The 24,975-nt window shown below is 39.7% G+C and overlaps 1 protein-coding gene across 1 annotated transcript in view; it reads left to right on the top strand.

Annotated features, from left to right (window-relative positions):
• The window catches only part of GMDS (GDP-mannose 4,6-dehydratase), a gene marked incomplete at its 5' end in the record, with an annotated part of 421,709 nt that extends 397,389 nt beyond the window's left edge, over positions 1-24,320 (top strand). The window contains 2 exons of the mRNA XM_080610674.1: positions 23,761-23,829; positions 24,205-24,320. Of these exons, the coding sequence (XP_080466800.1) occupies positions 23,761-23,829; positions 24,205-24,267 (132 nt within the window). The 3' untranslated portion in view covers positions 24,268-24,320. The remainder of the gene's footprint in view (positions 1-23,760; positions 23,830-24,204) is intronic.
• Positions 24,321-24,975: the final 655 nt, after the last annotated feature.

The following is a 24,975-nucleotide window of genomic DNA, read 5'->3' as shown; positions in this document are numbered from 1 at the left end:
AAATAATAAGTTGCATTTCAGCTGTGCCTAGGGTCCACTTGTAAAGAACAGCATTGAACTATTACAAATTCAGGTCAAGAATATATCTTTTCTTGGTACCACTTAGTGTGTAAGTATTGCCTAGTTTTCTTTTTCTGTCATGGTGTTGTGGCTTTTTGGCTTCTTGATACTCTACAAAGTATAAGTATTACACACAGTTCAACAGCTTTGTATCACTATAGCCTACTTTATCAGCTAATGAACACTGAAACCAAGCAATTTCTGTTCATTATATATGCAGCTAATGTTCAGTAAACCTGAAAAGTGAAACAGAAATATGCTGAAACATTCTTGTATCATTTTACTACTTTGATTATATTTCTGTACATGACTGTATCCTCATGTGACTCTGATACAGGGTGTATTTCTTCTTTAACTCATGTTAATGTACATGTTGCCAGCTAAATGGAAGACCTATTAGTTTGTGGGTTGTTTGTTTTTTAAAAAAATAACAAACACAACTAACAGAAATTGTATCAATTTAAACCACTTTGAGGACTTCAAGAAGCCAATTTGTAACATGAAGTACTTGTATATACAATTTTGAATCAGTTTTAGGGAAGGAAGTTTGTGCATCAGTTAACTGCTAGAGCTCATGAAGTTGCATATCATGTAAGATTAGTCTACAATATACCTGAAATACCTGAAAGTCCAACAAGCTTTGTATTTTAAATCAAGCCAGAGTCCTGACTTGTTAGAGTCATGGCATTCAGCTCTGGTTCTGTGGCACACGATGCCAGATGTACCTGGTTGCACGAAGGTGACAAAGCAAAATCCACCAGTCCCATAGGCATTTGACTTTAGACAAAAGTGTCAACCTGCATCTCTTGGAAGCAAGTCACATCAGAAAAAAAAACAACGTAGTTCATCACATTCTTAAAAGCCTAATTTAAAAACAGGCACCCTAGCATTTACTTTTATGTAAATATACTTATGTTGTTTGTGTACTTATGGTGTTTGATGAAACATTTATTCCCTTTCCATGACTGGTTGTGTCATATCTTGCTGTATCAGATAACAGTGCTATTCACAGCAATGGGGGCTTCACGCTGTATGCCTTTCCAAGTGAATAGCAGTGGACACCCACAATGAAAGCAGTTTACTTCCCAGTTTGTATGCAATATTCCACTAGCAGAGTAGGCATTCTCGGAATGATATCGGCAAACAAAAGTCACAGTCAGAGGTGTATTTGCATAAGAATGGGACTGCAATCCTCAGTTACTAGCAGGTGAAATATGGCTCCCTTAATCAAAGCAATCCACTGCACATTCATTTAAAATCTGACATATAATTTAAACCTATGTGTCTACTGCTTCTGATTACAGTGCCATTCAGAGTATTTGGGTTTCAAGGTGGCTGCAGTTGAAAGGGAAGTATTTCTTTTCCACTTCCCACAAAGCAGTGGTCCCATGGATGTACTTCCGCCTACTAGGAAACAGGCACTATTTATCTGAAACAACTTAAGATAAAATACAGACAGTTGGCATCACATGTCACATCTTTTCAGGCACAATATGTTTGAAAGAGAATAGGCCAAATTCCTTCCCAGTGTAGCTGCATAGAAACCAGTTGGTTGGTTCGGCAGGTAGCCAAATATAAACATTGTTATAGAAAAGATTCATTTGGAATCAAACATGGAAAAGTTCTGAGTTGGGATGATATCTGAAAATATTTGCTCAGTGGAATTAAGACACTTGAAATACTTGGCTAGATTCACCTTAGAGTTTATATTAGTATTAATGTAAACTTCATGGTGGATCAGAGCCATAGATAGCCACAGGGCCATGCAAGCAGCACAGAAGAAAAGTGACCGAAGTCCACTTTGCTTCAGGGAGTTGTCTGCGAATGGCACCCAAAGTGGGACATGCTCACTGGGAAGGTGAAGTGACTGTATGGTGAGCAATGACCTCACATATTGCCATTCCTTCAGGAGAAGCTACTTTTTTGAACACTCATGAAATTCAAGTGGGAAATAAAGCTGCAGAAATCAAAGTCCTTTCTCCACCAGCTTCCATCTACTAATAATTCCTCACTGAAAACAGGTTTCTTTAAAGGTCTGAGGTTTCTTTTTTTTTCCAGTTCATATTTGAATGATGCAATGGCAGAAGACACCCTAGGGTGTTGCCACATTCAAGAGGTGACTTCAAGGCCAGCAGCACTCCCTGCACGCAACACTATCTTGCAGTATTGTCTCATACTATTGTTCTCTGTTGCTTAAATATTTAGAGAGGCCCATCATGCTTTGTCATTGCACTTCAGCCCTTTAGAGAGTATAGAAGACAGATTTGTAGTGCTGAATGGAACAGTTCAGCACTTGACAAGGAGTTGAAAATTTTTCCTCCATGATTTGTCCAGACATTTAGTGGGACATACCAAATGCCTCTCACACTTTTAGTAAATCATTCAGTGGTATCTCCCACAACATATGATTTATTTGGATTCAAGGCTTCTTCAAACTACATTTTAGGAAGAATGACAAGACTGAATTCATGGAAACATATCCTAATTTTTAGACCAATATAAACCACTAGGAGCTCTGTTAAACGCAGCACTGCTAAAAGTCAAGATCAGGTCTCTATGGTTCTTGGCATAGGGGAAGCTGCTTGAGTTTGGTTCCCATTAGTTATTTAGAACTTTTAGTACTTTTTGTTGCTTCTGTTACTTCATTCAGCTAATTGCCAGGATCTTGAAGAATTTTGTTCCATGGAGACAACTGCTATATTATTTTTTCCAAGCACTGTTAAATCAGCAGGAGTTACTTGTATGCAAGTAACTGTTATAACAACAGCTGAAGTAATATGATACGATGTGTTTATCCCTCGGTTAAAAATGTCAGTGGCCAAACTATGTCAAAATAATACTGTGATTCTTCAGTTGCCAATGAAAAAGTAATCATACACTCCAATTTATTTGAGAATTGTTCACAAACACACTCACAGGTCCTACTTATTAAATACTACCTTCTTATTGGTTGCAAAGAAAAGTAGAAATACATTCCACATTAGTGCCAATTTTAAGCGCTTTCTTGCATAAGTATTTCCTATTTCTGTACTCAAGGACAGCAACAATCTCTGTGATAGCAAAAGCATAGCAAGTTGTAAAAATGACCTTTCAGCATCATGAGTAAGTAGCACGCAAGCTACGACAAAGAGAGTAGTAGCCCTATATTTGTTACCTTTGACTTTAGGTTGCTTGGCAGAGATGTGTCAAGTGTCTCATTCAGCTCTTCACTGCTGTGCAAACATCTGTGCTAAAATCTAAACTTCCTTTATAAAAAATTTTAACAGAAAACAGCATTCTCGTAAAGCGGGGCTGAAATCTCTGAGATCTGTCATAGGAATAGACTTTTCTCTACGCTTCAGAGTAACCCCTGAGTCATGCAGCAGATGGATTCAATTAGCCTCAATTAAAATATGAACACTGGGCTGGTTTGGCAGAGAGATATTGCTGCAAGGATGGGAAGAGGGTCGTCAAGGAGAAAGTGTAGTAGTAAACCCTAGTGTGAAATCTCACAATACTGACATGAATGTCTTGCAATTGAAATTAACTATCGTGAAAGAGATTTTGTATGTTGTACTAGAAGGAAAGTTGTAGGACCCTCCCCAGGTGCAAGGACTATCAGGTAATATAATGATTTAAAAAAATAAATAAAATACAGATTTCTTTTACATTTTCTTGTGTTTCCTCAGAGAGTATCCAAACTTTTATCATATCAACAATTAAAGACACAAGCAGATAAATAAAGGCTAACTCCTTAAAAGTGTTGTAGGACAACCATCAAATCCCAGTTTGATTCTCTGGCAAAAGGAATTTCTGCTTACAAAACACAGGACCTTCTATCTTTCTATATGTGAGGACATACTCTAGAAAACTACTGGAATACAAAAATTGATAACCATATTAAAAAAAAAAAGAGTGGCTACTTTTTTTTATGATATCTGATGTTTGCAGTAACAGAAGCATCTAAAAACATGCGATTCCAATGTATTTCTTGATTTTGTAAGTATAGGCCTGTTTTTCAGAGATTATTTTTACAATGAAATATGAATTTTTAAATAGAAATATTTAACTTGAAATAGCAATGCCTTATCTGCAAAATGAAATAATAGTTTTGTTAGATAACCTGAAGACCGTGGAAACACAGTAGCAACACTTGCATGTGTCTTGCTTACCTTCTGTGGATACAGGTAAGTATTTGTTGCTTTTTTAAACTCCCAGTTTCCAGTTACACCCCTCAGTTTAAATACAGTAATTTTAAATGAAAAAGAAAAAAAAGGGGGAAGATGTACAGATGTACTGCCTGCTGTCTCTTTTCCATTCTGCAATTCGAGTCCTACTTCACCACACACACCCCAGCACATTTTTTTTCATCCCATAAGTACTTTATTACAGGTAGCATGATCTAGATCTTGATGAGGCATTGTTTGCCTACAACCAGGCAGGTGTTAAAGCTCCTTTCATCATCTTCATGACACATAAACATCTCTAGGACCTTCAGTGAGAACACCTACCTCACAACAGAGAGACATCCCATTTATTTGGCAAGTGCAGTCCCTATTTCTGCCCATTTTGTCCTTATGGATCCAGAGCATGGCACTTTTCTCCATCATTTAATCTTTGATTCTCTTCTGCCATGCTGTTTCCCAATATCTGTCTGGTAAGGTATCAAGGAAAAAGACGGGCTCAGTCCCATCAGTTCCTAGCTACTCAGCACAATAGAATCATATAATCGTAGAATAGTTAGGTTTGGAAGGGATCTTAAAGATCATCTAGTTCAAGTAGTTTAGTGATTTAGCAGACACATAGGCACAGTTGGCTTTGGGGACAGATATCTTCCACTTCAAAGAGTCCCCTTAGGAGCTAGCTGTATCTCTACTATTGCAAAAGAAAACTGCATTTGTGTGACTGGGGTGAAGGGCTGGTCAGACCACCATCAGTGCAGTGGAGAAAGCCTGAACTGTACAGTAGGAGACTATAAGGGACTTTTAACTGCTTGATAAGGTCTGTTGAATTTGAGCTGACAAAATACATTCCTTTACAACTTCTCTACCTCAGGCTGGTACACTCATAATTTTCTGAAACAACTGTTGTTTACACTAAAGTTTTCCATGCTTAGTCTTTCTCCAAAGGCAAATTTCATTGTCAGGTTTTAGCAGAAACCCTGCTGGTGCTGCTTGGGTGGGCACTTGTAGAGGAGAAGGATCTTTTTAAAACATCTGAATTTTATCATGCAGTCAGAACAAAAGTGGCTGAAGTCTCATACTTGGAAAGAATGAAAGTTTTTGCTAATACCAAGCACAGCTGAGCTTTGCAGGGCAATATGAAGTATATATTGCTTTAACCTGTTTGGTTAAGGTCAAGAATGAAGTGACTCAATGTCCTAGCTGGTTACAGAAATGCTGTTCCTCCCTACAGAACTCATTTGAATATTGAGCTATGGTTCAGTGTTGTCGATTTCGACATGTGATGGATCAACCCACAATTTAAAAGCAACCTCAATTGTCCAGAGAAGTTGCAAGCTCTCCTGGCAGAGCTGTGCAAGACCAGAGGCTTGGTTTGGTTTGGTTTGTTTAATGGGGTTGTAACCTTGCCAAGCAAAGAGGCAGACTGCACATCAGTAAGGACAACTTATTTCTAATTTTAGTGCTCTGCTGAGATAACAATCTTCAAGAGCAGATCTTTAAGTCTTTTCTAAAATTGCTTTTGGTAACATGTCTCTTTGGGGTGTCCAATTACAGCAAAGCTCACATTTCCACTCTGTACTCTCAGATAAATCAGGAATTTTACTTGAGGCTTGCTCTGCAACCTTCAAATAGTAGTTTCACCTTTTTGTCTGCCTCTTAGAGGACAAGAATTAGAAATGACCTAACAACAAATACTATGTGAAGATAAGAAATTACTGATGTTATTCTAGAAATATGGAACTATGTTAGTTACTACAAATACTTGTTTTACTATTATCATTATTGTTATTGAATTAGTAGTTGTGGAAAAGATCTGAAATGTAAAAGGAAATGTAGGACTGGAAGGAATAATTTGTTTGACTGAAAAGGAAGACAAAGTTGTTAGACAATTAAGAATCCTCTTTGTGGTCCAGTCCAAGAAAAATATTGAACAAATTTATATTGGTGGTAATATAGGGATCTTCCTAGTAGCAAAATTGGAGGTAATATTGCTATCATTTCTCATTATTCTTGTTACCTACTACTGCATAGGTAGCAATCCAGAAGTGCCCTCAGTCAGTTTGTACCCAAAGTGAACAACAGCATCCTTCTTGAAAGCATTCCAGATGTAACCAGAGTTGTAAAACTAAACAGAAAGTTGACGGGTTTACTGTGATGCACATTACAATCAAGTAGTTATCTGATGGATCATCTGCTTTTTATGATCCATGATGAAAAATATAGCTGTCACATGAGGGATAGATTTCTCATCATAAAACTTACCTCTGTAATTTCAGCACCTGAGTAAGTGCTGCCTCAGGTGCTGATTGTGCTAGTAAACACTGTCTGAAGAGTGATTTCCCCATCTGTTTCTCCTCCTTCCATCTAAATGCACAGTTTGGCAACAAGTGTGTCTCTGCAGTTCTCTTTCCTTCAGCAGCTGCTACTATTAAGGATCTTATAGGAGGAGGTTCCTGTTCGGTATCTGGTGATGCAGCAGTTCACCTGGGGAAAGAAAAGTCTTTGCAAGATATGTAAGTCAGAGTTTCCATAGGTAGCTCGTGAAGCAAACTCTCATGGGGAAGTTAACTCTCTGGTGAAGCAAACTGCTTCAAATCACTGCTGCCATTGGAAGGGGATGAATTCATGTAAGCCATTTAACTCAGGTTGCCACTGTAATGAGTGAAAGAAAAGCTCCTAGTTTATGTAGATTTTGTACCTCTTCATTGGCTAGGCTTTTAACTTGGCATCTGGGTTAGATGTCTAAACTTACAGCTTTCGTCCCCCTCGTCCCATATTTATGTACAGCATTTTCTTGATGGGAGAAAACAAGATACACACTGAGAGCTTAGATCAAAACATTAGGTCCCCAGAAAGCTGCAATGGTTTCACCACTATCCATAAGATTTCTGGTATAAATTGCATGGATGTTAAAAGCAAGGAAACCTCTTTGTCTAACGTGATGATTGAACCGCAGGAACAAATTTTCCTCTCGGATTTTTGTTGCAGACCCCCTATGTTAGGGAGAGGTTATACGTTTCAGCGTGCTGACAGACACTATTACATACTGTGCTTTATTCACCCCTGTTCCGCTGGCCTCCAATAGCCCTGTGCGCCTCTGAATCCCTCTGCCTTTGGCACTTCTGCTGGTGAGACTCCCAGCTGGGGGTGTGGTTTAGTTAAAATGGGTGCTTTTCACCAAAAGAATAAATTATTCCAATACTACTGTCTGAAAAGGGTGGATCTGGAGCCAATTTAGTGAGCATAAGTTACAATTGACTTTGGAAGTAATAACTTATGCTTTGAGCTTCCTCAGATGTATAGCCAAGGAGCTGTCTGACTGCATGTGGTTTTACACATCTTTCAGCTAAATTAGAAATCCAAGTGCAAAACTTAATGTGTGGAGATATCTGGATATTTGTGACCTTCCCAGAAAGATTTTGGGCCCATAAACCAGCCAGAGGGTCTCCTGGTTTCATATACCCTTTTTTTTCACCACATATGGCACATTGGTAAAGAGCAAGTGGAGTTTATTATATCTTAATTAATGAATCTGAGTATAATTTGCCTCAGCCCTGGCAAGCAAACTCTGCTGGAAAGCTGGTTAGTGGAGGGAGCCAACTTAACCAAACACCCTCTCCAGAGATGTGATTAAAGATTGAAGTGTATATATATCGATACGTGTGAAAGGTAGGAAAGACTTGGGAAAGCAGAAGACAGGGATTGCACTGAGCTGGGGAACAGGAAGGCAAAGGGTGAAGCCTTTAAGAAGACAAGGGGGAAGTTAATGGTGAAAAAGGAAAAAAATGTAGTAGAAAAACAACAGAGGAAAGATAAAAAGAATTATAAATTGGACATACTAAGAACGTCCAAGGACACTTGGTCCAAGAACGAACCAATCAGGGTATGCATCCTATCTTATCTGTTGACACTGAGAAAAAAGAGCTTAAACTAAACCCTGAAGTAACGAGAGAGAATTTGCACTTAAGTTTAGTGGTCTTTACTCCAAGCTAGTGGACAGAGGCCTAAATCCCTGAGACATATAAAGAGCAGGTATAATGACAGATGCAGACAGTTAATTTCTTCCAACTGCCAAATTTGTACGTTTAGCCTGGTGGGATGCTACCAATAGTGATAATGAACATTGCAAAGTTCAGCTGTATTTAACCCACTCAGTGACTGCTTGGCCAGGGTCCTGTGGATTTCAGTAGGAGTTTACATGAGAACATACAAGTCCCTCCTCCCCAGAAATGGGAATTCCCTGCCAAAATACTTTGTTAGATATCTTGAGCAGGTGTCTTGAATTGCTGGTGCACTTTCAGTACATGAGTTAGCACCTCTGATGTGGTAAATGAAACAATTTTGATCTTGAATATGGAAAATGAAGCACTTAGACTGGTGGGAAGAAATGCTTTATTTCAGAGAGGTGCTGAAGTTTGTATGAAAATACGTGACTTAGGGCACACACTTCAGCAAAAATTACTCAATGAGAACAAAAACCATCTCTAAATGTGCTTTTAACGTGTGGATTTGAATGTGTTAAACATTATGCATGTTGCTGCACTGATTTTTCTTTTTTTGTAGACAGGCACGAGTCTCCCCTACACCGTGCTTTGTCTAATTCATACTCATGCAAAACATGGACCAAGTAGGAGTGAATTGAGTTGCTTGCACCTTTTGGTTATGTACTTGAATAACTATTCTGGATGTAAAGCAGCTGGAAACAATGCTATTTTTACCCAATATTTGCATGTCTACTAACATGAAGGATCACACATTTCCTACACAATAATAATTGCAGAAGGCAATATCCCGTTACTCATGTAGCTGGTCATTTTTGTATGCAATTACCAGAACTGTGTGCTCAATTCCAGTAACCATGTGCACAAAAATAGGCTGCAACAGTCTGCTTAGGATTGTTAATAACATGGTCCAAAGTCTCAGTCTTTATTTCTGTGGGTTTTTATGCTGGTTTTGTAAGAGAACTGAGCTTCAAATGAGTTTGGTTGTTGACTATTTGAGCAAAAGAAAGCACACATCTACAGGTACTGCTGGGGCTGCAGAACTGTGGAATTCTGCATTCACCTGCATATGGTTCAAATACTGAACTTGGCATGATGAGCTGATGGACCAGAAGAGAGATACTGCACCCAGCGACCAGCTGTAGTTCATGGCTCAAACAAGAACAAGCAGCTTCTGAAATCTTGTATTTAAAATCCACACATCTTGAACTAGCAGTGTCATCATGAGGCGTAAGTCTTTGCCGTAAGCAATTCAAAATCAGACTGCAGTAGTTCAGAGAAGACTTAATTGGCATTTCTTTTTTTTGCATATCACTGTTCTCATCAGTTCTAGTACATGTTTTTTTCCCACCTCTACAAACTTCTTTGCCTTAAAGGACTCATGAAGGAAATAATTAAAAAGTGCACAGAGGAAAACTGCCTGAGCAGAAGGGGCAGAAATCCAAGGTGGTTTAGGGAGGTGCCCCAAACACTCTTTTGGATGATTATTAATTTTTTTCTTACTATTATTTTATGATGCTGTTCATGTTTAATTACTCATGTTTTCCTAACCTGTGTGACAGGCATAATTTGAAGAGCAATAGTAATGATCAAGCCATGGAAGTGCCAGGTGCTGCCTACGTGCTCAAGGAAGCATAGAGCAGACACTGTCAGGAGACAGTGCTGTTTCTTGATTAGATCTGAACTTCTTTTTCATGTTGATGAAAATGAACCTGACTGTTATTATTTAAATACAAACAATGCCAAAAGATGCTATGGAAAGTCAGAGCTCTCTCAGTTTACTGCCTGAATGAAATAGTAAGTTCATGGGACTTCACTGCAGTAATGCTGTTATAATATATACCAGGTTACTTTAAAAAAGGTACAATTAGTTTATTTGGGTCTTTATTAGTATAAGCTGCCAGACAGTCCATCTAGTTTAATCTAATTAGTCTTTACATTTTCAAATCAAACCTCAAGACCACAGAAATTACCAGTTATGCCATATACCACGTGCTAGTGTATTTGAAGCTCATTTAGAAGCTGTAGTATCATTTTGGTTTGGGTTTTTCTGGTTACAATAGCTTTTGGTTGTTTCATGCTTCAGTTGTGTGCTAGTGCAGTGAGATATTGTGAGTAGCACTGTTGAACAGGTAATAGTACATTATCAGAATGTGAAGTCTTTTCTGATATTTTTTCTAATAGTAAATGGAGATTTAATTATGAATTTGTGGATACATTCGCCAAAGTTTATAAAGTGTTGAGCAGCTGTTGTGATAAGTTTTAATGCTTTTATATTTAATTTAAAAAATAATTCATGGGATGATGCACTCCTAAAAAGTTTTGATGAAGTCTGATGTCTTTCGGAGTGAAAATGAAATCGGGGGAAAGGAAAGCATTCTGCTTTCTGTAGGCTGCAGCACCAGTGGTTCTGCAGGAAGACTTCCTTGCAGGAACAAGCAGGTTCCTTCCTTGGAAATGAGAGAGTGAATCCCTGCCTAAACAACAGTAAAGTGAAATAAATTTCTGTTTGTTCTGTATTGCCAACCTTTGTAGTCCTGTAATTAATATTATATTATCCTTTTTTGTTAGCTTGTTTTCTTAAAGCAGAAAGTGCTGGGATCCTGTGATTACAACGAATTACAACTCTTTGATATGTTAGATTTTTGCTCTGATTTTTTATATGTAGAGAAAATCTTTGAAGAGATGAAAATTAACTCTTTAGAGCACAGAAGACAAAACTATATACTCATGAGTACTGTTACTCCCAAGTCAATAATAGGGGGCTGGAGGGGAAAAGTTGAGCAAACAATGATAGTTTTTTAGGATTACTAGGGTGAATATTTGACTTTCATGTGAAAGAAGCTATAAAAGAAAATCCAGGGGTAGAAATAGAAGTGAAACTTCAGAAAAACAAGCAATATGTAGTTAAATAAGTCACTTGCTGCATTAAGGTGCTATATGTCCATTCATCCTTGGACCAGTTTGCTGCTGGTGGGCTGCTCACTACAAATCAACATCAAGGACCTACTCAGGGCAAATTATGCTAGATTATTGATGTGAAGGCTTTGGCTGTTTTATCTGTGTAGTAAGCTGTATATCAGAAGGAAATGGTGGGATACAGCCTAGGTTCTCTTCTTGCTTCTCCCTCTTGATTCCTGCTGTTGGTCAAGTCCCTAAATCATCCTGCCTCACTTTGCTTTGTAAAATGGGGATGACATTGCATTCTTGCCATTGTGATTTTATTGCTATTGCTTAATGATATAAAATCTATAACTTTCTCCTCTGGTGGTCCTTCATAGTCATTGCAGTGCTGCTGTAAAGCAGTTCTGTTTTGTCTAAATGGTATTACATCTAGTTGAAGTCTTGCTCAGGTTACAAGTGAAATGAAGCTGCCAAGATGTTTATCTAGGCTTCTTCAGCTGCTTTTTAGATTCTCAGTAGATACACAATGATTCTGTCATTCATGGCTTTATGTGTTCTTACTTATTGCCTGATATGCTGGAATACATCAAACAAAGTAAACCAAGCTTTAATGCTTGTTGGTGACCTGCAGTGGAAAAGAGATGCAAGCTGTAGATGAATTCTAACAGAATATTCCAGGAGTTGATATTTGACTTTGATAGATTTTCAGAGAAAGGGCTGCCATTTCTGTGTTTGTGCAATGTGTGATGAGACCCTTACCTGGCATCTCTACCCTGCCATAATACAAATGAAAAATAGGATTACTTGTCTGAGGAACAGCTCTGTCTTCCATACCAAAATTTGGCGATAGATGATTGCTGTGTAAATAGTCTCAAGAGACACTTTCCTTTGTAAAGAATTCAAGTGATGGATGAGGCATCTCGCATTTTAAATGTTACACAGGTGAAAGCATTGGAGTATTCTGAGCTCATGCCTGCTGCTATGTATGTCTGAGTAGTTTGCTTGCTTTTTAATTGTGGAACTAAAGGAGATTGGTAAGTAGGGCAAGACCATTAGAAAATGCTAACTGTTTTCCTTCTATAATGTTCTTTCATATTTGACTGCTGCAGGGTGAAATAATGAAAAATTTTCTGGTAACAGATCAAAAATTCCTTTCTTGTTTAATTGAAAGTGTTTAAGCGAAGAAGGTCATTGAGAGGACAGATTTCAAGAAGTGGTATTTGCATTTGGTGATGCTTTGGAAAGAAACAGAGCATATTATGCACGCTTTTTAAGTATATATGACAAACGCAGTGCCAAATGTGTGGAATTTTATAGGCAGCTACTGTGAACAGTAACAGCAGTAAATGAATCTGCTTTTTTCCCCTACTAAAACTGGCACTTACAGTGCTTTAGGAGATCTTTTTTCTTTTTTAAAACTTATTTGAACATAGTTTCAGCCCTATCAGCAAACCTCTTCTGGGTTAGTGGTAATATAAATCGTCTCTCAAACCCTGCAATATTCTACACCAAATTCAGAACCTGAGTGAAGAGAAGCTGGCACTAGTATGTGATGGACTATCACCAGAAAAGAAGAAGGAACAAATCTTTGAGAATATGTAGAGAATACCTGGGAGAAAAAAAATGGAAAAATATTCAAGTGAAAAGATCACCATAGCAGAAATGAGAAAAAAAGAACAAAATCTCAGTGTGAGGTGACATCTGAAGGTGAAGGAAAGATGGGGAAATAAGGCAAGGTTTAAGAAGATATTTATGAGAAACAGGAGAATGATGCTCAAAAGAGAAATGGGAGAAGCTTGAGTGAACGACTGGAAGAGCCATCATATTAGGGAAGAAAAATGTCTTACAACAAAAAGGGATAAATGGGATTTTAGAGGAAAATAAGTTAGACAAAACATGAGAAAGATTCAAATAAAAAGGAAAGTGAGAGAAATTAAATACCCAGGAAAGGGAAGGATGGAAGAGAACAAAATACTGATCTTCAAAACAAAATAGTTGTATTTATTTTCTTGATTTCTTGGAAGATTCTGTGGTGGGCTGGATGTCTGCTCTGAGTGAAAGTGAAAGATAGAATAGGAAAAACTATGATTTTTTTTTTTTTTTCCCCCAGGCTTTCCTGTCCAGGAAATGTAATAGGAAGTTATTTTTATTAACCAAGATCAGAGAACATGCAACAACAAACTACCAAGAATGGTGTGGAAAATCCGGTTATTTTTCTAGTCAAACCAGAAGAACCTGTGGCCATTGACCAGCAGGAGCCTAAGGGTCAGATTATTAAGAATTGGACTCAGTGATCTGAATGGCTATTGGAATCTGCGCATTTAAATACACACCAGCCAACTTACGTAACAGACACAAAAAAAAACCCCTCTAATGCCATGTAGATATTTGTAGCCATTCATTAATTGCTTTATGGTCTGTTTTGTCTACCTAATCAACAGAAAAAGCAGACTTGTTTGATTTCATTTACAAATGTGAAACCAATTGATTTTACGGAGATAAACTGCTTGCTGAGCAGTATTTTTCCATAAAGACAGTCAGGTTATACCAGCCACCAAAAAAAATGATGATGCAGAAGAGCCTTGGATAGACACAAGGGAGTGTATTTTTCAAAGTGGTTTTGGAGGTTTTCAGGTGGAATGCACCCCTCAGTTCAGCATAGTCATGATGCTGAATGTACTGGAAGAGCTTTATCCTTTCAAAAGCTGCGAGATGCTGTGGCAGTACTCAGCCCACATCCTTACTGCACTTGCAAGGGATTGTGAGACAAGGGAGTGTGGAGCACAGTGCTTGTGTTTGCAGCAATAGTATACTTTTCGTGTGTAAAGGAAATATTTAGCTGGCTACCTTGCCTAGACTCATCAGTGGCCAGTGTTTTATCTTAGCAGTCTTGGTTGAACACGCATGCAGAATAGAAATATATTTGTTTATAGGCAGGAAATGCATAAGCCTTTTCATGGATAAAGCATGAGTTTGAAGCATTAAATGTGACCTGCTTTGTTATATGCCAGTACCTGCAAAGGGTTATTCTTTGTAGTGTCCTACTTGGACTCAAGCACTAAAGCTTTCATCAAAGTAAATCTGATTATTTTGCACATGGTTTTCCTGAAAGGATGTTATGATTTTCTAGATGTTTGGTGGCTGGTGATAAATTAGGCTTTTATGATGTCATGTGAAAGGCCACTGCTTGGACTTCCTTCTCTATCAAGTGCGCTGGAGAATACATTTGGGACGTACTCAGAATCAGAAATTATCCTACCTTGTTTTAATTTAACCCTTTTGTGGACCATTGTTTGCTTTGTAACTACAGGTGTCCAGGCAAAGATAGCTTCCCTTTTGCAAACAGGAGCGCCGTGGTATTCCCTCCTGAGTCTCCTCCATATACTGTGTTAGAAATTATTTTTTTTTTCCTTGGGCAACAAAAGCTCAGCTCATGAGCTCCCTTTAAGTCTTTCACAGCTTAAATTCTGTCCACATATTCTGTCTTGAAAAGGGTTTTCAAATTAGATGTGGGTTTTAGCCAGAAATTGGAATGCAGGGCGGGGCAGGGGCAGAGACAGAAGGTGATGTGTCCTATAAATTAGGCCAGGTTTAAGACCATGTAGAGGGAAGCTGCTTTAAAAAGCAGCCAGTAGTGAAAGGCAGTCCTTTCCTCCCTCAGTCTTACCACAAGCTTCAGGGGGAAAGAGGTTCATATATCAATATACAGGTAAGGAAGGAGTGTTGTCGGTTCCACTCAACATGAGTCACAGCCTAGCCTTCAGAGTAGTGAGATGAGCACTGAATGCAGGAAAAAGACAGAAATTGCTGCTATAGGTGAGTTAGAATTTTCCAACATCATCTTCTTGAGATGAAAAATGACATTTTGAGTAAATTAATATTTTTATTAGGGCAAATATAACAGCACACCATTCAAAAAAACTTTTAATATAATTTTGAGGTTAACATAATGCCTTGATTTTTCCAGAGATGTGAATATCCACAGGGCTAGTAAAATCACCAAAACAATCTATCCTGTAGCAGATAAAGAATTTATCCTATGGCATTAGTAGTATCCCACTAGTCACAGACCTGCTTTCATTAAATTGCTGTTTAGTGCTCTAAGGGTAGATAAACATCTATAACTAGAATACAAGATCACTGTCCTAATCTTTATTGCTTTGTTGCTTAGCATTTGGTATTTGACCAGCAATGTTGACTAAACCTATTAACATTTCCAATATAAATTGTTATAAATTAAACATTTTTCAGTGGAAGAAGATAAGAAACTAAGTAGCCTTGCAGCATGGATTTCTGGTGTTATCAGTTTTCCTATTCACCTTGACATGTCAGTCAGTGAAGACAGCTAACCCTAGGGGCCATATTCCATTTCCTGCAAGAAATGCAGCCATTACTGCACGGTAAGACCCACTGAAATCAAACAGCTTCACAGAGTGGTTTTCTGATCTCTGTAGGAAATGTGAAGAGTAGGGAGTGATGAGAAAAAGAGAGTGGATCAAAAAATTGTGATAATTACATTTAATAATTTTAAAAGGTACCATGTCCTTGCCTGACTAATACACACTGTGTGTGGCAATAAAACCATGCACAATGAAGACATGATTGTCATACTCTCCTCCCCAAAATACTTGCCACAGTGAAGCAAGAAACAAACACATTTAATAGTGAACAAAAGCAGGACTTGGAGGTACCAGTGAAAAGAGAAAGAACCTGTTCTTTCCCTATACTGCAGCTGATCTCCACCTATATGAAAAAGGTTCATCCCTTGCAGGAACTTGATTTTTAGTGATGTTAAGGTGACACATGGGTGTTCTCTCTACCACCTGGCCAGGGAGCCTGTAGAAACGTGCTCACATACAACCTTTCCAGAACTCCTGCTTTAAAGAGGAAGTGCTCAAATGCTTCTAACCCATGTCATGCAAAATCCAGGTTATTCAGACACCTCTTTATGCACAGGTTAGGTTGAAGCATGCAAACATCCACTCATCATTTCCTAACAGCAGCCAGGCTACAGGGCAGTGACAGCCATTGGGAGTGGTACCACCTTTAACCAGCACTTGCAAGGAGCAATTCTATTTTGTTAGAGGAGTTGCAAAAAGCTTAGTTTGGTTCATAATAGCATTTAAGTATGAGTTTGCATTTTAACAAACATGGTAAAGATTTTTAGCTGTGATGCGTACGTTTGGATGACTGGCTATGCCATATCAGAAAGAAAGTGTTTATGTGTCTAGTGCTAATACCAGCACTGTGTCATAATTACGGCCTGTACATGGCGAATGGAGTGATCTCTTCCTCTCCCCTAGAAGTTCCCTGCTTTTTCTAGAAACAATTTTGCCGTTCAGCAGCCTGCTTGAAATTTTGGAGAGCCATGAACTAAGGTTACAATTACACTTGTAACAATCTAGAGAACACTTTCCAGGTCTTCCCAGGAGCACAGAATTAAGCCTTCTGGCAATCTAAGAGGGAGGGAAGCACCCACCTCACCTCAGCCAGCTGCGGGAATTTTGCCATTTGCAGCAGCGGGGCTTTCCCTGCTGCAGGGGTAACACCAGTCAGCCTGCCTCATGCATGGGATCCTGAAAAGTACCCGTGGCCCAACTTCCAGCAGGATGCCTTGGCACAGAGCTACACAGATCCCTGTGTGGGATGGCTCCTGATGAGCGAGCTCAGCTCCAGATCCAAAGCACGTGAAATTCAGCACTGGCTTCAGGGATATCGGGCTGTAATTCGGGAGGAATTTCATCTGGCTCGAGGGACAGCACTGGCCAAGACGTTTTCTCAGGCTTCACTTGGCAAATGGACAGATCTGAGTAATGCGCAGCCCTGCAAGGGGCTCTTGCGCCTGCAGCTCCACTAACACTTGCACCATGGCTGAGGTCTGCACATGCTGTCGTCCCAGGGACGTGCGGGCAGCGGGCACTCCTCAATTAACCGAGGCACCGCCTCTGCCACAGCGATTAGGATTCAAGGCACCCGGGGCCAGCTCACCCTGCTTTGCCGTTTTATCTGCGCTGTCGGTGGGGCTGCCAGGGCTGGAGCTGAGCGACCCCATTTCCCCGGAGTGGAGCATTGTTCACGGCCTCCGGCCGCCGCGTGGCCCCGCTGATGGACAATACCACCCGTCCCCGACTTCCTGAGCAGACCAGACAGCGTGCTGTTTTCTTCATGTCTCTTATCACCCCCTGTCATTGAAAAGAGAGGTCTGGCTTCAGCCTCGGTTTGAGCTGATAGGCAGCACTAAAGTGAAAAAGACGCAGGGGAAGACGACGAGGAGGGAGAGGAGCTTTACTACCATTATTATCACGCTAATGTTTATTGCTGCTCTGAGTTCATTTGCTTTAACCCTTTGGAAGCTAGTCAAATTAAAGATTATCAAACGGATAAGATAAAGCTGTTGTTCTAGCGCCCCTGGTTCCTGGAAGAAAAGTGAAGGCTTTGCCCACGTTTTATTGACCATGTGGCGTGTGTTGACACCTTATGGCTGCAGTGCAGTGGAGTCCTGAGATAAAGCCTTACCCTAAAGATGCCCAGCACTCACAGCCTGCCAAGGTCTATCAGATGTGCAGGGGCTCAGCGCCATGCAGAACCAGCCCTTTCCTCAAGTCATTCTTTCCCCTTTCCTTCCCCCTCGACATGGTTTTAGTGAAAACAGAGCTTTCTGAATAGGGAGGGGATTTGCATAGGAAAACACACTAGGGGAAAAAAACATTATGCCTCCTATTTTAAATGGCATTTAGTTATACGTGAGCTTCAGCCTATTGGTTACTTTTGCCTTTTGCCTTTTCCTGTGGTTCTTTGCAAACAATACTGTCTTTCTGCAAAAGACTGCTGACCCAAGAGTGGAAAGCAGTCTGTTCATGCTGCATTAAAACAAATTTAGATCAGGAACCAAATTCACTGGCATTCTTCTATTCCCTTGGTACCGTAAGTGCTCCGCAACTTTGCTTTTCTAAGAACACTGGGAAGAAAAAATGAAAACTGAGGGACGACACTGGCTTGTCTTAAATTCCTGAAGATGTTTACTGTGTGCCTCATTAGGCTTGGGTTTTGCTCATTGACATGTTTTATCTCAGTCTCCTTATATTTATTATGGAGATAGGAGCCTTTTGCTTTTTAATTAGTTTCTTTCCCTGTTACTATAGATATTACAGCAAACACTACTCTTCACAAAGAAATCAAGCCAGTGCTCTCTGCCTTGTGGATCTCTATAAGTACTTACAGAGCAGCACACCACAGGACACAGTGCTTATTACTGTGACTCCTTCTGGGGTTCTATCCAAGCTTAGCTGAACAGTACACCAAATTTTGCACCAGCAAGGTGCACATTTACAGCTTCTGCAGCTCTGATTTAGTGAGATCTTACTACTTTTCTTAACAGAGTGCCCAGAGAACAGCACAGCTGAAATCACACAAACTGCTCTCCAATGTTATATCTGGGTTAAGACAGGACCTTGTGGCAAATGCAGGAGAATGCTAGGAAGTGGGGGATAAGGGTGTTGGTAGAACTGCCTAGTGAACAATGAATGCAGTCTTCTGACTATTTGCAACAAGGCTATTCTCTGATCAATGAGCTGCAGCAGATACCCATATGTACTGTGGGGCTGATGTTACTGCTGAGATGTAGTACACTAACCCTCATTAAAAAATGCTATGAAAAACATCCCAAAAACTCCGCAAAAGGGGAGACTATTTCATAATATAAACTTTGATATATACATTACTGAGATACAACTTTCTAGCTGGGCCTGTTGTAATAGGACAAGGGGTAATGGTTTTAAACTAAAAGAAGGTAGATTTAGGCTAGCTATAAGAAAGAAAATTTTTTTACAATGTAGGTGGTGAAACACTGGAACAGGTTGCCCATAGAGGTGGTAGATTGCCCCATCCCTGGAAACATTTGAAGGCAGTTTGGACAGGCCTCTGAAGAAACTGACATAGTAGAGAATATCTCTGCTCATTGCAGGGGTGTTGGACTAGTTGACCCTTAAAGATCCAACCCAGACTACTCTGTGATAATGGTGAAAACACAAGCTGCAAGCTAATGTTGCCTAATCAAGTAGCTATGTTTATTAGTTTTTATTTTAATGGGATGAGTTAAAGCTGAAAAGCAACAGTTTTTAAGAAGGAAATGAGGATAATAAAACACAACAGGGTTTGCAGGAAACTTTGGCCCCTAGATTCTTGAAATCCTTCCTGACAAAACTTCTCAAGCAAAAGAGCGCAAGACTAAACATGCAAGCCAGAGCCTCCACCGAGCTGGGTCTGTGCGCTTTGCTTATGGGAGCTCTGATGTAACAAATCTTCTTCCAAGCAGGCGTGCTGATTGCAAACGTAACCCTGGCTGCTTTTCAGATTCAGTAAAACTGTTGTGTGCTGAGATCAAATCTGTTTATTTTTAGAGGTAAAGCCTTGTCTCTGCTGCAGTGAGTGGAGCTGGGCACAATTCCATCACAGGTGTTTTACTGAGGACTTGATCTCAGTTTTATTCTGCTGTAAGAGAGAGCAAAAGCTGGCGCTGGGCTCTGGCTTCAGTGAAGGCAAATTTTAAAGGGAATCAGCTGAGATGTAGTAATAAAGGAAGCCTTGGCCTTCTTTCAGGCCATGCTATCTCCTTTTTCTCACATTGTCTTGAGGCTTTACATTTTCAGTTAAGGTTAATTGAATGAGACAGTGATACATTGCACAGTGAAACCAGATCAATCACTGCACAAGTGAAAATAGGAATTGTGACGATACTCAGAGCAAGAGCTTGGGAAATGTGATATTTACATTAAAATATTTTACATTTTTGTCTCATGGTTTTAAAACTAAATTTAAAAAGGCTTGAACACATTGTATAACAAATTTTTCTGTTTATCTGTATATGTGAGCATTTGGACAATATATCCGAATAACCATAAAATCAGATTTAGTAATAAAGGGGTATTTTCTACACAGTTATGCAGCCTCATTTACAGAAAAAGTAAACTAGAAAAACTCATTGGATAAACTTGTTCTTTTCTCTGAGAGGTAGTCATATGACAGTGAGGTGCATATAAAGCCATAGGAGCGTTTACTCTTGTATTAAGTGGCAGCAGGGAATTTAATTGCTGTCTTTTCCATCTTCCTTCCATTTAAATGTTTACCTGGATGTTGTTTCCAACTCTTAGCTTGCAGGTAAAACTCGTCATTACTATTCACTTATATTAACTACATTTGCATGGAAAGTAAGGGCTTGTTCCTCCCAGAACAGATAACTAAAAGCAGACTTAATTTTATGTTCATGATCTGAGTACTGTAAAAACAACAGAAAGCCTTTATCAGTGTTTTCAGGTTTGCAGACTTGCTCAGTACCTAAATCCTCGGGGTTTTCACAGAGCCAAAGGGCTTTGTGTTCCTGTCAGTATGTAAAGCACAATGCCGCAGAAAAAGTTATCCCACAAGAATACAAAACATGAAGCACTGTCATTTCATCAGGTGCTTTTCCATCAAGAACAGGGATACTGAGCAGTTTACATTCAGCAGCAGCAGCTGTTTTTTGAGAACCCTCCTCCCAACCCAACCCACCTTCTCCTCCACTAAAAAAAATACTGGTTTTCTCCAGTGGAACCTCACCTCTTCTCTCTTTGCTTTCCGATCTGGTTGTACCTCCAGAGAGTGAAGCCCTGACACTGAAAAATCAATATGCTTTAATGATCAGCATGCCAGAGGATTCTGGCGAGGGGGCTGTGGGTTTTTTTGTGTGGATTTTTTCCTTTTGGAAGCCTGACAGATGCATCTCTCGTTTCAGTGAAAGACTTAAATAATATAAACAAGCAGTCATTCTGTTCCAAGAGAAGCTTTTTTAAATATTCTTATTTTATTGTAATTACCTTATTGTTTTCATATTATGAGCTACTTGTAGAAAAATACAGGAAACGTGACTGCAATACAATCCTTTAATCAGGAATAGCTTTGTTCCAGTCATGATTTCCATTCAGTGTAGAAACTTTCACTAATAAGAATACAATCAAACCTTGAATCCAGATGTAATATGGTGTTAATATTACGGTTTCATTTGATCTCTGCACCTAGTAACTTCTGTAACAGAACCTTTTTAAAAGTGCTGAAGGGACATTGTGTCCATAATGCTATTTTCAAATAAATCTATCTACAAAGTAGTGTTTCTCAGAAGTACACAGATTTCTTCAGGAGAGCCATTTAAAATCTTTTAACCTGAGTCAGCTGGGGAATTTGTATTATCATATATATTAAATCTTCTTTTTTCTCTTTTTTTTTTCTTTTTTTTTTTCTTTTTTTTTTTGGTTTTTTGGTCAGAGATTACGCCATAATACCTTTGCTGCATCATTGTTAAAGCATGTGAACTTTTAAAGGAAAAATACTTCTTTATTATATACTTAAATGGATTTAATACACTAGTTGTTTGTGTTATCTCTCTGTATAATCCAGCACTGCAAATAACTTCACTTTTACTGATTTGCAACCTCCCTCCAACCTTATTTTGGCCTGTTCAGCAGCTGAGTGTTTATGTTTTTGAATGAAGGGCTGGAATTAGGTAAAGTATTTTTTTAGATAAACTTTTAACAAAAAGCATTTGTCCAAGAAAGCTAAAAGACTGCTCCCAAGCTGTTCAAAAGCAGAATGCAGCTACATACAGCAAGTGATGACAATTCATTCTGTTCTTCCCCATCCATTTTTTTTTTAATGGAAACCCAGTATCCTAGATAAGGCTCAGCTTCAAATGATGTTTTCGATAAAAGATTGTGGGTCTAAAATTATTAAACAGCATTTAGAAAAAATGAAATTCCAAGTCTTATGCTGTGTCTTTTATGACTTAAAACTATGTGGTATTAAAACACTTCTAACTAATGGTTTGAATGAGGACTGAATAAAAGGCACTTGTTTTTATACTGGAATTATTATTTTAAGAAGGATTTCCTTGTTTCCAGACACATACACTCGTATATAATGTAAATTAAACCAAACTCCAGATAAAAGGCATACCTCCATGAGCACATTAGGGTCTGATCCAAGTTTTATCAAAGTTAGTGGGCGTCTTTCCCGTTTCAAACCAGATTTTGCAATCCATATTCACACGACCCTCCGGGGGATCCCTCAAGTTGATGCGGTTTTGCATGACTTGGCCTCAACTATCTGCTGCAGTTTCTAAAAACCCATTACAGGGCTGCAGTAGGAAATAATTTAGTCTCATTTAAGGAAATCACAGCATTTTTTATTTTCATATCATTTTGTTCTGATCCATCTGTTTACTCTTTTCTGAAGGCAGGCTAAAATGTTTTTAGCCTGAAGACTGAACTAGTAAAAATGCTGCCTGGAATAGTCTCGGCAGACGTGTTTGTTCCACATCCCTTTCTTCGGTGCAGTATTTCCTTTGGTGGATATCCTCTGCTCCTGGAAGCGAGCTGTCTAGCTTTCTGGAGCACAATTATGAAGAATTTCCTACATTTTACTGCACAGGATGAGGTGATTTTGCAAGTTAACATGACCTGAACTACAGATGCCCAAAAGATAGCATCTGAAAAATGTAGTGTGCAGCAAGATGGTTAAAAAACTACAGCCAGAAAATACTCGTTGGCTCCACCGCTGGCCAGAGAGAGGGAGAGGGAGAAGCAAGTCCATGCATTTTTCTGGAAAGCCTGCTCTGTTACCACCATAAAGTCAAACGCAAGAGCAGAATTCAGCCTCAGCCTTGTTGTTCAGTGAAAAAGTTGGGTTTGTTTGGCTTTCTTTAAACCTAGACAAATGTAATTTTAGTATTTACTGATACACAGAAACAAAGCTTGCGAGGAGAGATGATGTTTTATTAAATCAACACATACAGTTGGAAAAAAGCTAACTGTTTAAACACAGTATTCGAAGTTTAAAGGAACTTAAACAGCCATTTTTTTCATTCAATTGGAAATACAGTCAAAGAAGGTTTTCTTCTTTTTTTAATTCATTTTGTTCGTTATATTTGATGACTGGTTGTGGGATTGTTTTGATATGGTAGCACTTTTAAAATACTTGAACAGTAAGGTGAATATGACCAAAGTCTTCATTTCTGTAATGGAAGATAATTTCATTTATGAGGTGTTTAGACTTTTCTTTGCATATGGATGCTCAAAAATGCTCTAGGAAAAAGATGTAGGCATTCAAAAGCTGGATGTTTACTACTGTTGCATATGGTTACCCATATTCATAACAGACTTTCAGCATCATCTGTCTGTGATCACGTTTTTATTTGAAAGAGACTACTTGCCATGTTTGCTCTGTGATTTACATTATTTAAACAAATGGGGGGAAAAGAATTTGAAACAGCTCATTCAGTGGCATGACTAAGACATATGACAACTTATAAAATGTTCACCATTATACTGCCATAAGGCTGGAGTTCAAAACCCAAGCGCACACAAAAACAGAGAATAACTCTTTTGGTCTGAAATAGGCTGGTGAAAGGATGCTGCCTCCTGGTGATTCATAGGCATATGAGCTTCAACTAAAATGGCATCTTATAGAGAAATATTTTGTTCTCAGAAGAGTCCAGTGGTGATCCCGGCTGTGCTCGGCTCACAGGGAAAGCACGGGCAATGGGGAAGCCATCGAGATGGAGAAGGTGTATGCTTCTCACAGAGCCTCTTTCTTCTTTTCCGCAGGATTTTCTGCAAGGGGACTGTACCAAAGCCAGACAAAAGCTGAACTGGAAGCCAAGAGTCACGTTTGATGTGAGTGGCCTTTCTGGCATGCTTTGCACCTGCCAGGTGTTGGTGTCTTCTAAAAGCAATCCATGGGGAAGGGAAGGGAGGGGGGGACCTCTGTGCGGGGTGACTCAGGCACACTGAGGAATCCCATTTAAGTGACCATGCCCAGGTTCTTGCTTTGAAGACAGCAGCCATAACAGCAGCAATGGACACCCCCAGTGCATAGCAGCATACCAACACACACACTGGGATCAGAGCTGCTATAGGAAGAGCCCAGCAAACCCTCATCCCCTCCTTGTCCTGCTGCAGGGGGTCAAGAGGGGCTCATTATGTTCCAGGGCACTGCTGCTGTTCATCCCCTGTGCTGGAGCCCTCATCTGCCTCTCTCCCTCTTTGCAGGAGCTGGTGAAGGAGATGGTGGATGCCGACGTGGAGCTCATGAGGAACAACCCCAATGCCTGATCCCTGGCTGGGCCCAGCAGGCGTCACAGGGGTGACCCATACCAGAGGTGCACCCCACAACCAGCACCACCATGAGCCACCAGGGTGGGTGGCTGACCATCTGCCTCTCCCTGTGATGGTTTTACTGCTGGCCTGCCTGTGCGTGAAAGCCCAGTTTTATCCCCCACTCCATCCTCTACACACTCCCTGTGCCTCTCGCCCCACAGATCATCCCAGGGTCAGCCCTGCCTGGGCTAACTCTGGGTTTTGCCGTTAACTGGGGAAAGGTTACCCCTACCGGTACTGTACATGAAGTACTGATCAGCCAACAAGCCTACTGATTTCCTTTTTTAATTAAAATTCATCAATTAGCTAGGACTTTCAGTGTATTTTTAGTACTTTCTTCTATTTGAAAAACAAAAGCATCTTCTGCTCTCCACCCTGCAACCTCCCCTCTCTTCCAGCAACAACAGAAGCAAACCTCTGGCGCTAGCATGGGCTCGCCATCCCTCCAGCCCTTGCTCCACGGCTTCCCCTCTTCTGCCTTTCCTGAACACTCCTTGTTTTTCTTTCCTGCAGCCCTACCTCCACCCCAGCGGCCCATTTCCACCACTTGAACTCTGTAAAAGTTTGGATAACTTGATATAACTCGCAGTGAAATCGCCTCTTGACAATGCCGAATTAATTCCTAATTGCTGGAATTGCTTTCAAACCAGTCAGAGAGGGCTT

This window comes from Psittacula echo (assembly GCF_963264785.1).
Source record: "Psittacula echo genome assembly, chromosome: 2".
NCBI classification, from domain to species: Eukaryota; Metazoa; Chordata; class Aves; order Psittaciformes; family Psittacidae; genus Psittacula; species Psittacula echo.
The sequence above is the reverse complement of the archived record's forward strand: the minus strand, read 5'-3'. Positions and strand labels throughout refer to the sequence as shown.